The sequence below is a fragment of the Branchiostoma floridae genome, chromosome 2, assembly GCF_000003815.2.
Source record: "Branchiostoma floridae strain S238N-H82 chromosome 2, Bfl_VNyyK, whole genome shotgun sequence".
Classification (NCBI taxonomy): Eukaryota; Metazoa; Chordata; class Leptocardii; order Amphioxiformes; family Branchiostomatidae; genus Branchiostoma; species Branchiostoma floridae.
Window position 1 is genome coordinate 28,033,832 of NC_049980.1, and position 14,595 is coordinate 28,048,426.

The 14,595-nt window shown below is 43.8% G+C and overlaps 2 protein-coding genes across 3 annotated transcripts in view; one reads left to right on the forward strand and one right to left on the reverse strand.

The window, feature by feature from the left end:
• LOC118410437 (calmodulin-alpha-like) overlaps positions 1–7,516 on the forward strand; it is a 7,950-nt gene extending 434 nt beyond the window's left edge. The window contains exons 2-4 of one of the 2 annotated variants that reach the window (XM_035812161.1): positions 330–496; positions 3,734–3,853; positions 6,270–7,516. In XM_035812161.1, coding sequence (XP_035668054.1) covers positions 338–496; positions 3,734–3,853; positions 6,270–6,584 — 594 coding nt within the window. In that variant the 5' untranslated portion in view covers positions 330–337 and the 3' untranslated portion in view covers positions 6,585–7,516. Of the gene's footprint in view, positions 1–6; positions 497–3,733; positions 3,854–6,269 lie in introns of those variants that run through there. The other variant, XM_035812160.1, reaches the window with a different exon arrangement.
• A 3,000-nt stretch (positions 7,517–10,516) lies between these two features.
• Positions 10,517–13,980, reverse strand: LOC118410078 (calmodulin-A-like). The gene has a single exon (XM_035811560.1). It carries the CDS (start codon positions 12,703–12,705, stop codon positions 12,184–12,186), a length of 522 nt encoding a protein of 173 aa, XP_035667453.1. The 5' UTR covers positions 12,706–13,980; the 3' UTR covers positions 10,517–12,183.
• Positions 13,981–14,595: the final 615 nt, after the last annotated feature.

Below are 14,595 nucleotides of genomic sequence, written 5' to 3' on the forward strand. Positions count from 1 at the left end.
TGGAGTCCGGAATTATCGCATTCTAATAGAGCGTCTGTTGCACGTAATTATCGACCCAAGGAGAGGTACTTAACCGGGTGTGAACCTTACAGATGCCGGTAGTGCGGCAATCAGAACCAGATCATCCGGACTCACACGGCGGAAAGTGGTCCGCGGCTCGCTACCAAGAGGCTTTGTGGGTGAAAGCGTTTTAAGTGGGTAATCGTCTCTCAGACTGGCTTACTCCTGGTGGTGAGAGGACGTGCCTCGCATAGCTGGCTCCGGGCTGAAGTCTGACGTGTCGTTCTGCGGAAAATAAGACACGGTTCGTGAACCTTATACCATTCCAGCTAGGAGCATGGCGCAGCAGAACGGAGAGACCTCCCTGACGAGGGAAGAGCTGACGGAGCTGCAGATGGCCTTCCAAGAGTTTGACAAGGACGGGAACGGCATGATAGACCGCAGGGAGCTGCTCAACGTGATGAGGTGCCTCGGACTCAACCCGTCCTCCATGGAGGTAACTTCTTTTTCTATTCTCAATCAGAGGTTTCAGTTGGTGGACAATGAATGGTCGGGATTGATTTTTACGTCTGTCTTCCTAATGTTGAGCACTTCTCCGGGTAATTAGAGATGTCAGAGAAATTAGATTGAAAAGACTTGAAGCGTTACGTTCTGTTGCAGAGGTGAAGGGAGCCAGATGTTTGAAAAAAAACTCGGTCACTAGTCTACTTACCAAAACCTCTGCTTGGAGAACAATTTTTCCATCTTTCCATAAGCAGTGCTGAGTAACATAGTTCTCACAATTGTACAACTTTCACAAGTAAATCATGATAATTACCTCCTGGTTAGTTAAGAAAGCTTCAGTGGAACGTGTTGTGTTTCAAAAAAATCATTCAAACCAAAAACGCTTAGATTGTCATTTGTTCTAGTTCCCATTAGCACAGTCACTTGTTCCACTTTTCCGATTTTCTAGAAGCTGTTTCATGTTTCACTTAGCTCTTGTTCAACATAATGTTCATTATATCTATACATGTATGTGCACTTGCGTTTCTATATCATACAGTAACAGCTCTCTTGCCTTGAAGCCGACTAACATGGTTCTAACATGTGTCACACACGAGTCGGGAAATGACTGAACACTTTGGGTCATGCATGCTTGCTCCGCTATTTTCAGCGCCCGGCCTCTTCTAGGTAAATGCTTGAGGTTTGTACTGTTGACAGCAGACAAACAGTCGGTAATTACTCACCACAAAGCGTGCCGATGGTTCTGGAAAAGGCAAGAAAAACTCTGCAAGATGGGTGTTTGATAACAGACGTTGTAACCATATTTTCAAACATTTCATAATCATAATGGTTTATTTCTGGTCAAACGCACTAAGCAAAGTGAGTACAAATTGGTTGATTTGTAAAATACTTCTCCAACTTTCAATTTCTTGCCAAAGCTTTTTCTACATGACTTTGTTCATTTTAATTCATCGTTTAAAAAACAAAATCGGCAGTTCTCAGTAGTATATTACACCCTTTTCCTCTTTGATTCCTAATTTGGACTACCAATACTACACCCCTACGTACGCTCGCTTTTTTTATGTTGACTGGCTACTCATTTTGGTCGCAGATGTAGAAAACATCATAGACTTCTTGAAGGAAAACCGTACGGGTAAGGGAGTTAGCTTGTAAATGTCGCATCTAAAACACTTCGACACAAAGAAGAAATGTTTCTTGGATTCTTAAACTCGACCTATTACACACTGAAAAGGAAAGAAAAGGGCGGTTTGATAGTAAGACGTTCAACATCTGAATCTTGCTCATCTTCTCAAAACTGCATATAAAAACAGTACGTTGGATTTCACGCATCGGTGGAAACGCTGAGTAAATATAGCGGTTATACAACGGAGTAAATCCTGTCATTTTCCCCAGACAGCCCATTACCCATGGCTTATAAGCCCTACTTGGCCATTAATAGTGCAGGAATCATTAGTGACACCGCTAGTGGTGTGCTGGTGGACAACATGGGCGATACAGACTGCTCAAACTCAATCATATGGGAAGGTATTGAGGGCATTTGAGGCTTAAACAGGATTATAATCTCATTTCTTTAAGCCTTCTTTTCCTATTTTGTCTCACGGGATGAAAATGAAGGGCGGGAGACAGGAAGAGAAAAGATAGCGTTTCCGAGCTGCCTAGAAGCGTGTTTAGTTAACGCCGATGGTTGAAAGCCAAATAATGCATGGTGGTAGTGTTGGTGGTTGATAAATGACAAGTGAAATAAGAATTTGGAAAACACCAAGTTTTGACTTAAGTGATGACTATGACATCGCAATGATGGGCCACGTTACCATATAACTGCATTTTTTCGAATAGACAATTGCAAGTCAGTCAACGTTTACAAATCCAAGAAAATAAGCCCATAGCAGTTGTCATTTTCAGTTTATGCACTTTGCCAGAATATACCTCCTGGCTACTGGCAGTTTTCAATGATTATTGAAGGGTGTGATCCGGACAACCTGGACATATATAGTCATAATGTTTCGATAAATTGCCATAATGATAACATAGTCAACCTAACAAATAAACCTTCATAAATAAGTAGAACTCATAAGCAACTAATAATGCAAGTTAAAAGATAATGTAGTAATGTATTTTGGTCCAGAAATCCCAGTGCTGTATCCCTTCACTCCATACACAAGATATCGTAGGGAATCAGGCTGCTATCATCTGGAACTAATGGTCGCTATTACCGTATTTACCGTGTTATCACTGCTAGCCTGTACTGACCTGATCTGCCACTGGTACAGATAACACAGTTAGACTGGGGTCTGCTAGCCTAGTTATCGGGCCTCAGCTGGCTTTCTGTGATTCCAGCCATTTAAAGTACCGTCTTTGTAATTGACGCGAACTTTATCTGCATCAACACAGCCGGTAAAACTGCCCTTCGGCCATACATGCAAGTCTTTTTAACATACTGAGCTCATAAGGATGCATTCTCCCTGAGATAGTTTACTAGATGAAGTTTTCTTAATCCGTCTTGAGTACGTACAGTATGGCGTACTGGTATGTCATACGTTGTTGGTAATATTAACGCTTACAATTTACATCCTCTGACCTTGACCTCTCCCTGTAGATGGCATGATTGTACACGCTGCTGTATACCTTTCCTTAGACCACGCTTGTGTGCATTAGTTTTTACAACCAAGAATATTGTTACTGTTTTATCATTCTGTCCATGTCAAAGTCCATTTGTGTTGTCCTTGTCTCAGCCCTTTGTAATAGTCACGGGCTACTTGTACAACCCTGGCTGCACGTGCTGAACAAACCAAACAAAACAGATAAGTTCTTGGTGAAGTCAATATTCTGAGCAAACTTTGGTGCGTTATAGGAATTTTATGGCGAATTCTTATTTCAAAGCGTACATGAAGTCTATCCTTTGCATTGTCATGATCATTTTTCATAGCAAAAAAATTGTCAAAATTCATAGCACCGGATTCCGACGTGTGCCATTTCCTCGTTACAATTAAAATTTCCGTGTCAGTCGTGCAAGAACACAGTCATATTGAATAGTTACACGGCCATTGACGTAAGTGCTTAGTCGTCACAAATACATCATATGCTGTCCAGAAACAAACACCTTTCCAAGGTATCAAGCCGGTAGTATGATGCCCAACGGACCAGTTACTCAAGCAACTGGGTAGATTGTGTAAATGGTCAGACGTTTTAGGTATCCACCAAATAACACCAAACAACACCTTTCCCACAGGTTGTGGAGATGCTCGCCTCGGTCGATGAGGACGGTTCGGGCACGATCGACTTCGAGGAGTTCGTGATCCTGATGACCACCAAGCTGCCGGGCGCCACGGACGTGAGTGACCCAATCGAGGTACGGAAACAACCTTCACTTCCGGTCTGGCATGTCCTTATATGGTGTTCGCACGTGACGTACGTTATGTATATTCACCATGCTGATTGGTTGTACAGCATGGAGGAGCCATTCGTATGAATATGTATATGCATATGTATAAAGTATTTGAACATTACATCACTGTGATAACACATGCAGTGGATGATAAGGTTCTGTATTTACTATGCCAAAATCAACATACAACCAACCGTCAACCGTTTCGGTGACCGTCTATCACATTTCTCAAGGCAATAATGACTGGTTCTGCTTCGAACTGCAGCTAGGTGTCGCTGCTAACAATGCAGTGCCAAACATTTGTTAGCAGCGACACCTAGCTGCTGTGTGGAATAGTACCAGCTAGGTGTCGCTGCTAACAATGCAGTGCCAAACGTTTGTTAGCAGCGACACCTAGCTGCTGTGTGGAATAGTACCAGCTAGGTGTCGCTGCTAACACTGCAGTGCCAAACGTTTGTTAGCAGCGACACCTAGCTGCTGTGTGGAATAGTACCAGCTAGGCGTCGCTGCTAACAAAGGTTTGCCACTGCTTTGTTAGCAGCGTCACCTAGCTGCTGTGTGGAATAGTACCAGCTAGGTGTCGCTGCTAACACTGCAGTGCCAAACGTTTGTTAGCAGCGACACCTAGCTGCTGTGTGGAATAGTACCAGCTAGGTATCGCTGCTAACACTGCAGTGCCAAACGTTTGTTAGCAGCGACACCTAGCTGCTGTGTGGAATAGTACCAGCTAGGTGTCGCTGCTAACAATGCAGTGCCAAACATTTGTTCAGAGCAGCGACACCTAGCTGCTGTGTGGAATAGTACCAGCTAGGTGTCGCTGCTAACAATGCAGTGCCAAACATTTGTTAGCAGCGACACCTAGCTGCTGTGTGGAATAGTACAAGTACCAGTCAGCATTGCCCTGAGGAAAGTGACAGTCATCGAACCGTAGGCTATATTCATTGTACATTTGTATATAAATCCAGACTATGAATAATCCTTGTTCTCCTCTAATTTTCCAAACTGATGACATTGTTCAAAGTTGGATTACGATTACAAATTTTCAGATTCAACCAACCATTACATATGGAGGAGAATGCTAATGTATTGTCACGCGTTGCCACACTCTATTCGTATCTGTAATTAACGACAGCGTCATCATTTTTACAGACTCATTCTGCAAGTTGTTGGATTTTACTGATAAAGTTGACAACACTGAACAAGCATTACTTACTTTCATAAGGCTAATACCCAAATCACCATGGCATGAGGAACTGAATGATGCTCTCTCATATACCATTGTGAGAACAATAACCAACATCATACTTACTTATTTTTCAGTTCAGCAGGAGCACAATACATATTACCTGTGATGAACGCAAATTCCTTTATCTAAGAAATTTCGGAGATATTCATTGTGGAAATCTAGCTTCAATAATGGCAGGGCGTAAGGAATATGATTATTAGTATGACAGTTATTTGAGTTTAAGAATGCATTGTCAAGAGGTCATCAGTTCTCCAACTAAAAAAAATGAATTCCCCGGAATTTGCGACTGATTCGCGCAGTCTTCTTCCGACTACATTTGACCCATGCTTTACGTCACACGTGCAGAAAGTGCCCATGGCTATTGGATCAGATAGCTGAAAAGACAGCGAACAAGTCGAAAGTGATGCCAGTATTTGAGGAACGTTCACCTTTTTCATAAAATAATGATGAATTGAATGGAGTCAACATGAACACCAGGCTTCAAAATGCCAACACGGTCACTCGTCTCTTCGGTTCGTGAAATGCCATTAAAACGGATGCGTCTTGTTTGAGAAACACTTAACTTCAGGCAAGCTGACATTGTTTGCCAAATTCTATGCTCTGTCGCTAAGCAATCACATCTTGATATGCTGGCGACAAGAGCCACACTGACGCAAGTACTGACGTAAATGCCAAAACCTAAGCTGAGTGGAATTGTAGAGATAGACTGAAACGTGGTTATTTTTGTGTGTAAGTCTTGTGATGACGTACACGAAAATAGCACTGTCACCGTCAACAGACAGGAAGAATCTGTGTGTGTTTGTGTGTGTGCGTGTGTGTGTGTGAATTTGTGTGTCTGGATCTGTAATGTCTCACACCTCTGCTGTCCACCTATAGTACTATTGTTTGTACTTGTTCCCCTGTAGACCCTGTACAGTTCGGAGATCCTGTAGTACTAGTGTTTGTTCATTTTTCTCCTGTAGACCCTGTACAGTTCGGAGATCCTGTAGTACTAGTGTTTGTTCATATTTCTCCTGTAGACCCTGTACAGTTTGGAGATCCTGTAGTACTAGTGTTTGTTCATGTTTTCTCCTGTAGACCCTGTGCAGTTCGGAGATCCTGTAGTACTAGTGTTTGTTCATATTTTTCCTGTAGACCCTGTACAGTTCGGAGATCCTGCGGGAGGCGTTCCGGGTGTTTGATAAGGACGGACTGGGGTACGTGCACGAGTCGGAGCTGCGCTACAACCTCACGCACCTCGGCCACAAGCTCAGCGACTCAGACGTGGACGAGCTGCTCAGGCACATCGATATCGACAGCGACGGCCAGTTCAGCTACCAGGACGTCGTCACAAAGCTCTGCATTCAGAGGAACTTCAACAAAAACATCGACGCCAAGAGAAAGAAAAGCAGGAGCAAGACCAGCCTGAACCAGACCAGTCTGAGTAAGAGTAAAGAGACTCTGGTTTGATTGACGGACAGCTGCAATTCTTACCTTTCACTTCGTTCTTATCTATCTATCTGTCGTACCTGTGTATGGTTTGTAAGTATGTTATGTTTCAAACTATTGGTGGATATCTTGAATTTTACAGAAGAAAACTTTTGCTGAAAATACGGTATGAATATCTAAGCAGAAACTAGACATACGTAAGCGGACTTTATGGAGTATTCTATGCAGATGAAATAGGACTGCATGAAGTATGAATATATGTATTTTGTATATCTAATTTCATAATTTACTGACATTCTTTTTGAAATTGTGAATTACGATGCATTATTTGGTGATAAGCCTGAGGATCATTGGTCAAGAAAATAATAACTAAGTGTTCAATCATATATACAGTAGGAAATGGTGGAAATCCTATATTGTCTCTTTGCATTACATTGCTTGTTAAAGCATTACTTAATTGTTAAATAATTAAAGCAGGAATTGAAAAAAAATTAAGCAAGACTCTCTTTACACAGCCAAAAGTTACATAGATGTATGATAATTCGCATGAAGCCAAATTTTTACTACTTATTTTAAGAAATACGTTCTGTTTCAATCAAAACTTTGCGTATTCACATACAGCCTATCGTTTCAATTGTCCTGGATATGTGGTGTCGTTATTTCCAATTCTAGCTGGGGATCGGAGAAATCCTCGCATAACAAACGGAAATCGAAGAAGTTGTAAGATGCAGAATTCATGTCATATTAGGCTCACACTTCCAAACCGGCGTCCCGCCCGACAAATTGTGGGAATGAAAAAAGAGGATGTTATGAAAGAGTGTCACAACTGGATATCTAACCATGCATACACCGTGGCTGTGTACGTACAGCTTCATCTACTATAGTACATGTATGCGATCATTGCCGCATTGGTGATTCTCGTGCAGCTGCAGCACGTCCTATCGAGACAGCCTGGTACGGCATCTCTAAAAAGACGTCAGACGATTTCAACGTTCAGATATGAAAAGCTAGGAGGCGCTCTTACGCAACCTCAGCAGGTGAGGAAGAGGAATCAGATCTTTTATGAGACTCAGTTACCAGAGGGTGTAAAAGGCTGAGTGTATGCAGTGCAAGGTTGCAAAATGTTTACATGTAGACGACACTGGTAAGGCCGATAGACTAAGGGATATGTCAGACCAAACGATGGCATAAATGACCAACTTCAACTTCAACAATCAAAGAAATGTATATTTGACAGACTCAATGCCCCCTTGAATCGCAACTGGGTATTGCAAGCATACTCTTCTGACACCAAACTGACCTCGACATTATATTACTTTATTGACATTTTAAACGAATTTGTTTTACATTTCATAAAAGTACTAACAGATAAGGGGTACTTCTTATTGTCCATAGTCGCGGTGTATTTATGGAACAATGATGAGTATGACAGTCGACGTGGATGATTGTCTTAAACGTCATAGAATTCGTCAAATCTTCATTCAACGTTGATCAAGACCCTTCTTGTCTGTTAAAGTAACAACGACCCAAAATTGTTAACACCAGAACTAGAAAACAAGGAGTAATAATAGCCCGTGCTTGTCTAAACGTCTTTCCCTCGGCACTTACTTGTCCACAAATAGCGCTTCCTAAATACTTTCTTTAGCCGATAAGATCTTCAGCATGACGTCAATGCAGCTCCAGACGTGAGCCTTAATTGTGGTCCCAGTCGTCCGCACAGACACGCCATCCCAGCAGATATTGTAGACCCAACATGATACAAAACTATGGGATGGTACTTTCGATATACATGTACTTTGAATGCTTGATGCATATTCCTTGTGATTTTAATGATGATAAATCGACTGGAGTTTTGTGGTATACCGGTTGGTTAAGCTACATGTATGACACAGATAATGTCATTGGTGTGTTTATATTGGGTCAGTTAGACCTCCCCACCCGCCACCCCCCTTAATGAACGGTTGTACGGATCGGAATCATTGTGTTTCTGACTTAGGGAAAAAAGATGCTGTTCCAGTCTCATTCAGTAACCCGTGATTATTCGGGTCACACCGTCTCGTTACTTGGTTACCAGAAAAGAAAATATAGTAAATAGTAAAAAGAAAATATGAACACCCTGTCCACAACCATTGTTGACAAGTAATGATTAAAAGAGACAAAATCACAGAAGCACAGATCACTCAACCATAATTGTGTACAGATGCAGTTAAAAATATGATAACCCAAAACGTTTTCGTCTCGATCAATTGTCATACTACTCGTCATAAATATGACAGCGCGCTACGAAAGTAGGTCAGTTATAACAGGAAGAGCTGAAGGGGTCAGCAACTTTCAACGTGAAATGCTAGTCTCTACCAGATGCAGACTGACTACGCTGGCTGTAATTTCTCTTATAGGAAGAAGAATTTGCCAGGGGAAATTTGCTACCAGAGGAGTTGGTCGGCCGCGCAGCCAGGAGAGGAAACATGAACCTTGGAATGGACTGACTCCCATGGCCAATTTCCCGGTTTTTTTCTGCCGAGTTCTATGATCCCCGTACCCCAGTAGGAAGGCACTGTTGAGGCTAAATCCTCTCCTCGTATACATTACGGCTTTCCCTTTCCGTCGCAATGATCATGAAATTCTAGCGGTCGGTACTACTGACTGTCACAGCTGTCGGCACGGTCAAATATAACCGTTAGTCCGCATGCACGCTCTACAATACATGTCTACATTGCATCGTATAGAAAACATTCAGTATTGCGTTGATACATTTGGTAGTGTCAGACCAGCATTTGTGCTCGCTATGAGGCGAATATAGTACTAATATACAGACTAATTTCTGCCCCGTTATTTCGTTATGGAGACGACATATTTGTATAATTGGCCAGACACCACCATCCACACACCAGGAATTCCTGCTCATGATCCCCAGTGGACAGCCTAGGCCACCATGGTGCCATGCATGTCGTCGGTCAAGTGCAGACTCTAGCCTCAGCAAGGCCTTCCTCCGGAGGTGTGGGGATCGTAGAATTTGGCAACAAAAATCGGGAAATTTGCCATGCAGGGAAGACAGTCCACGCTTAGGTTCAGATCTTCCGTTGTCAATTAACTCCTCTGGTAGCAAAACTCTCCTAGCAAATTATTATCCCTACAATGGCCAGCGTAAGTCTGTTACAGTCTATGCAGTTCCTTTGCACGGCCTGAATCAGAGCACTTTGCTCTTACATGACCCTGCGGGAATCTGCAGTGCCTGCTGGTGTCAGGATGGTGTTACATTCCTCACTGAGCCCTCACCTTCTATATCCGTACGGTCATCGACTGGGAACAGACGTGACTCTATTCTAAACATCCAGAGAGTTGTGCGGCTAACGTCGCGGCGTGTATCGTAGAGTTATGGTGCCGAGAGTAGTCTGGGTGCCATCCTAGTTAGTTTAACGGGACCCCCTACTCTCTCCGAACATGGTTAGGGGAGAGTATGGGAGCCATGGGGAGCTAACTTTAGGGTTATTTAGGGTTATTTGGAAAAAAAATACAAAAAATGGGCGATCTAAATTGGATTTCTTACCAATGCATATTCCTTCAGCAAATTACATGTACCATCAATACATTGACCATATATAGCTTAACTGTCACTAAACATTTCTTGAACAGATGAACCTTGAACTCACATAGACTTCCGTCTACTGGTGTTAATATTCATCATCTACCGGATTCTCTGGAGATTACAAGTGCAATTATCATGTTTTGTCGGTACCAAAAAAAATCGACATCATTTACTGTCTAGACACTGCAAAGGAAAGCAAATCAGACATATTTGCTAGGAAGATATCTTCATAAGCTGGAGGATCGGATAGCTAATTAAACATCTGTCAGTGAACATTTTTAAGACATCAAACAGATTCATGGGGATTATTAGTCCATATACACTTTTGTGGATATACATCGATGTCCCACAAATGGAGAGAGCCGATTTAAGTATCATTATATTATCAAAGCTTCGCAGGCCGAGCTATCACTATATGAAGACTAAAGGTATTTTGCCTGTAACTCAGATTCGTTTTCTAATCATACATCATTATGAACCTAGACAGAACACCATTTATCTTTTTATCAGTTTAGTTGACAATGTGTACACTCTGTGCTGCAAGACTTCTGTGTGCTGTAGCGACTTGACGGCAACAACCATATCCTCGATGGATATGACACTGAACAACGATACCTGCACTACCATTCTATGTTGACAATATCTTTGTAATATTTACATTATCTGTTATCAAGGAGCCAATTGAAGCCATTTGAAGTACATTTTAGATAAGAATTATATTCCTACTTCAGCGTTCTGTGAATGTCGATATTTTCACCAAGAGAGAAATGCAGAAAATTGGAAAATCTACTTGGTGTACGACATCAAACGTTCAGGTTCCCCTCAGATCTATATAGATCTTTCACAACATACATGTCTACAGTCTTAATGTAAGGCCATTGAGATCTACACAACAAGATCTGGTGACGGGTTCCTGTTACCCTGTGATGTCCATATCGGGCGGGGCAGCCACAACTGTCCGTTTAGTGGTCCAAGGTGACACCGCTGACAGACTGATATGTCTCCACTTGCTCCCGTATCCAGTAGAACTTGGTGTCGGTTTACACCTCCAGGCCAGCAGAATCCAGTCGACGGCAGCAACGCCGTTCCTCATTGTCGAACGTCAGCCGCAATACCCCAGCTGCTTAGCGAATGTCCGATGTTAAGTCCTACTGATCCTGACAGGGTCTTGGGAGTACGTACGTTATCAGCATTGCGTTGACGACTGCGATTGTAACTGGATGAGCTGACATATTTTGGAGTATCCAACGTCCATCGCTCTGTATACATATATAGACTATATAGAATTTCGTCCTATACCTTGAACGTGAAGCTCACTCAAATGTGTCTTGCGTTCGAATTTTAAACAATATTAGAAGCCGTTATCATACAGATAGCAATCACACATTTTATACATGACAGTAGGCCATTTATACATCCAATAATTCATATCTACACGTTCTAATTGTTTCTTGGTACTGAAAAGGCTACTGCACAGGCGGACTCTGCTGTGTAACGTATACAGTTACTTTGGTTTAATGGTCTTCTCAGAAGAAGCGCTGAGAGAGCTGACGAATATGGCATTTCGATAAGCAGTCTGTATGTCACAGTCTCGACAGGCTATACAGACCTTCCTAGCGGTTGAATGTGAAATAACTGTAGTATCTCAAATCTTCTACAAAAGTTTAACCTTTCATTAGAACATCATTTGGCGCGTTCAGCATCATATATTAGTTGTATTTTCGACATGAAACCATCACTTTGTGACTGCTACCGGAGATATAATGTTGTAGGCGTTTTGCTAACAGCAAAAGTCGACGTCTGCAAGCCGTAAAGAAGAACATCGAATTCAATTTGCACAGGCCTGAAACATATTGGCTTAACAAACAAGTTTGTCGTCGGTGTCAGTTTAAGCGTACGCGACTTTTTAGTACCGACATTTCTTCATTCATGAATTCAAAGATCAACGTATTTCGTACATCGAGACGTTTCAAAAATATACAACAGCGATCGACTTACAGTCAAACCTTCATACAATATTTTCATCTTCTGCCATCATCTCTTGCCTTTCTTGTTGGTTTCCTCCTCAGGTTCTGGAGGTAGCGGAATCAGCGACACGAGGAACTCCTCGTAGTTCATGAGGTTGGAGGAGTCGATGTGGCCGAAGGAAAGCAGCTCCTCCACCTCCTCCTCGCTCATCTTGTCCCCGAGGTTGGTCATGACGTACCGCAGCTCGGTGGCGCTGACGTAGCCGGACCCGTCCTTGTCGAAGAGCTTCAGCGCGTGCCGGAGCGTCTCCCGCGCCTCGATGGCCTGCTCCCGCGCGCTGTGCGACATCAGCCCCACGAACTCCTGCAGGTCGATGCAGCCGCTGCCGTCCGCGTCGGCCAGGTTCCTGATGTTGTGCAGCTCCGGCTTGGTGGGGTTCTGCCCGAGGGACCGCAGGAGGAATCCCAGCTCCTTGAAGTCGATGGAGCCGCTGCCGTCCTTGTCGAACTTCTTGAATGCCTGCTCGAGCTGTTGGAACTCCTCCTTCCTCAGGCGGTCAGCCGCTCGAGCTGCGTCCGAGTCGGCCATCCCCGTGGTCTACAGCGGGCTCAAGTCGCGACAGAAACGGCACAGGTAGCTCCGCAATGTCTAGCCAAAAAGTCCTCACGTCTCCGAGTCTTCACAAATGCCGGAGACAGTTCTCAACATGCACGAGGTTGCAAGGAATCTCTCGCCACTTATTTGCTACCCCGATCTCTATTGGTCTCGCGGCCTGCCAAGCGATCAGTCCTTTCCAGGCGAGCGATTTACATGATTGTTCCCCCTTGTGACCAGCTCCTGCCGGCGCCCCGACACTTCTCTGTACCCCTCACTGCTGTCCTACCCGCGGCTGTCAGCCAGAGATACCGGAATGTCTCCCCAGTTATTCAGATGTTTACAGCGTTGGCAAATATACTACGTGGCCCTAAGCTATTGCACCGCTAAGATATAACACGGCGAGCTTAAATTAAACATTGGGCACGACAGTAGCTGACCTTCCAGGGGCGGAGTGCTATCCTTTCACACAGTTATTTGGCGACGCCTAGATACCGCGGGTGGCTGGCTTCATACAAGACGTCGACATTCGCCCGATCCTCATGAAGACTATCAAGGCGATATCTAAGACTCAGATAAGCCGTTGAGCTATCACCTGTTGCTGACAATTTGAGACAGACGTCCGAAATGATTTAAGAAGATCTCAAATAGAAGGATAAAACTGTGCAGTCGTTAAACTCCAAAGCACGAAAGGTTAAGCGTCAGTGGGTGAAACGTATCGCGTGACAGAAGCTGGATCAAGCAGGTCCGTGGCAATGGATGATGCCAATTCATCAGTACCCTGGCTACCAGACGGATACCCGGGCCGGCAACCGGTTTCTTCGGCGGCCCAATACAGTGTACCCGCCGATATCATTTAACTCTCAGTGGAGAGTAGCGCCAGACGAACCGAAAGTCTCTGAGCACAAATTTTGATCGGCGGGCAGAAGGCCGCCGAAGAAACCTAGTCTCCAATCAGACGTGTCAGCTGGATGATGAAAGAGAAGAATTTGGCTAAACAAGTTGCCATGGGATTTCAGTCAGTCTTTTGCAGTCTATCCGTCTATCCGACGGTCGGTCAGTTCTCTCCTAGGCCAATGAACTCCAACTAGGCTTTTATTCCTAACTTGACCAAAGTCCCCTATATAACTATTCGGCCAGGCAGGCCGGAGTCTGGTAGAGACTAGAAGAAACCGGCCGGCGGTCCGTTCGTCGATGTGGTAACCAGGGTACTCCATCAGCAGTTCTGGCGTTGTACGATCTCCATAAAACCCGCCAGACGGTTCCGGCCCTCACCGCGAGGCTGATCCCACCCTGACAGTTTCTCCAGTGACGGTCCCGTAGCGCGAAACCCGACCTCGCCACTGATGTAAGGAGTGACGCACTTCGCTGATAACCGAACTATCGCTGTCGTTACTTAGTCTTTATGAGATGGATACGGAGGGGGCTATGAAATAACTGCAAGGCATTGAGGGAAGAATGTTTGCCAATGAAGTCCCTCAAGACGAAAACGAAGAAACAATGTAACGGCAGATAGAACGGACTTGCTACCAGACAGGACTGTACTTTGGACTTTACATATCAATGTTTCCTGTGAAATAAACTTCATTTCCTTATATATTTTGTATAAGAATACTACACCTCATAGGCTAATGGATTTCTCAGTCGGCAAAACGATTGTCAACTTTATTCTGACACCTAGGACTGAAGTGTGGGGTTATTTGGTAATTGAAAAGCAATTACAGCAGTACTTAGGGATACACGTATCAACGCGGATTGTAACACACACACACTTCTCTACGGAATGGCCACATTCTAGTGCAGCATATGCTCGAGTCTTATGTTGTCTTTGAACGTGCAATAAGACGGGCTGTCAAAAACAGTGTGAAACATTAGCAGATCGTC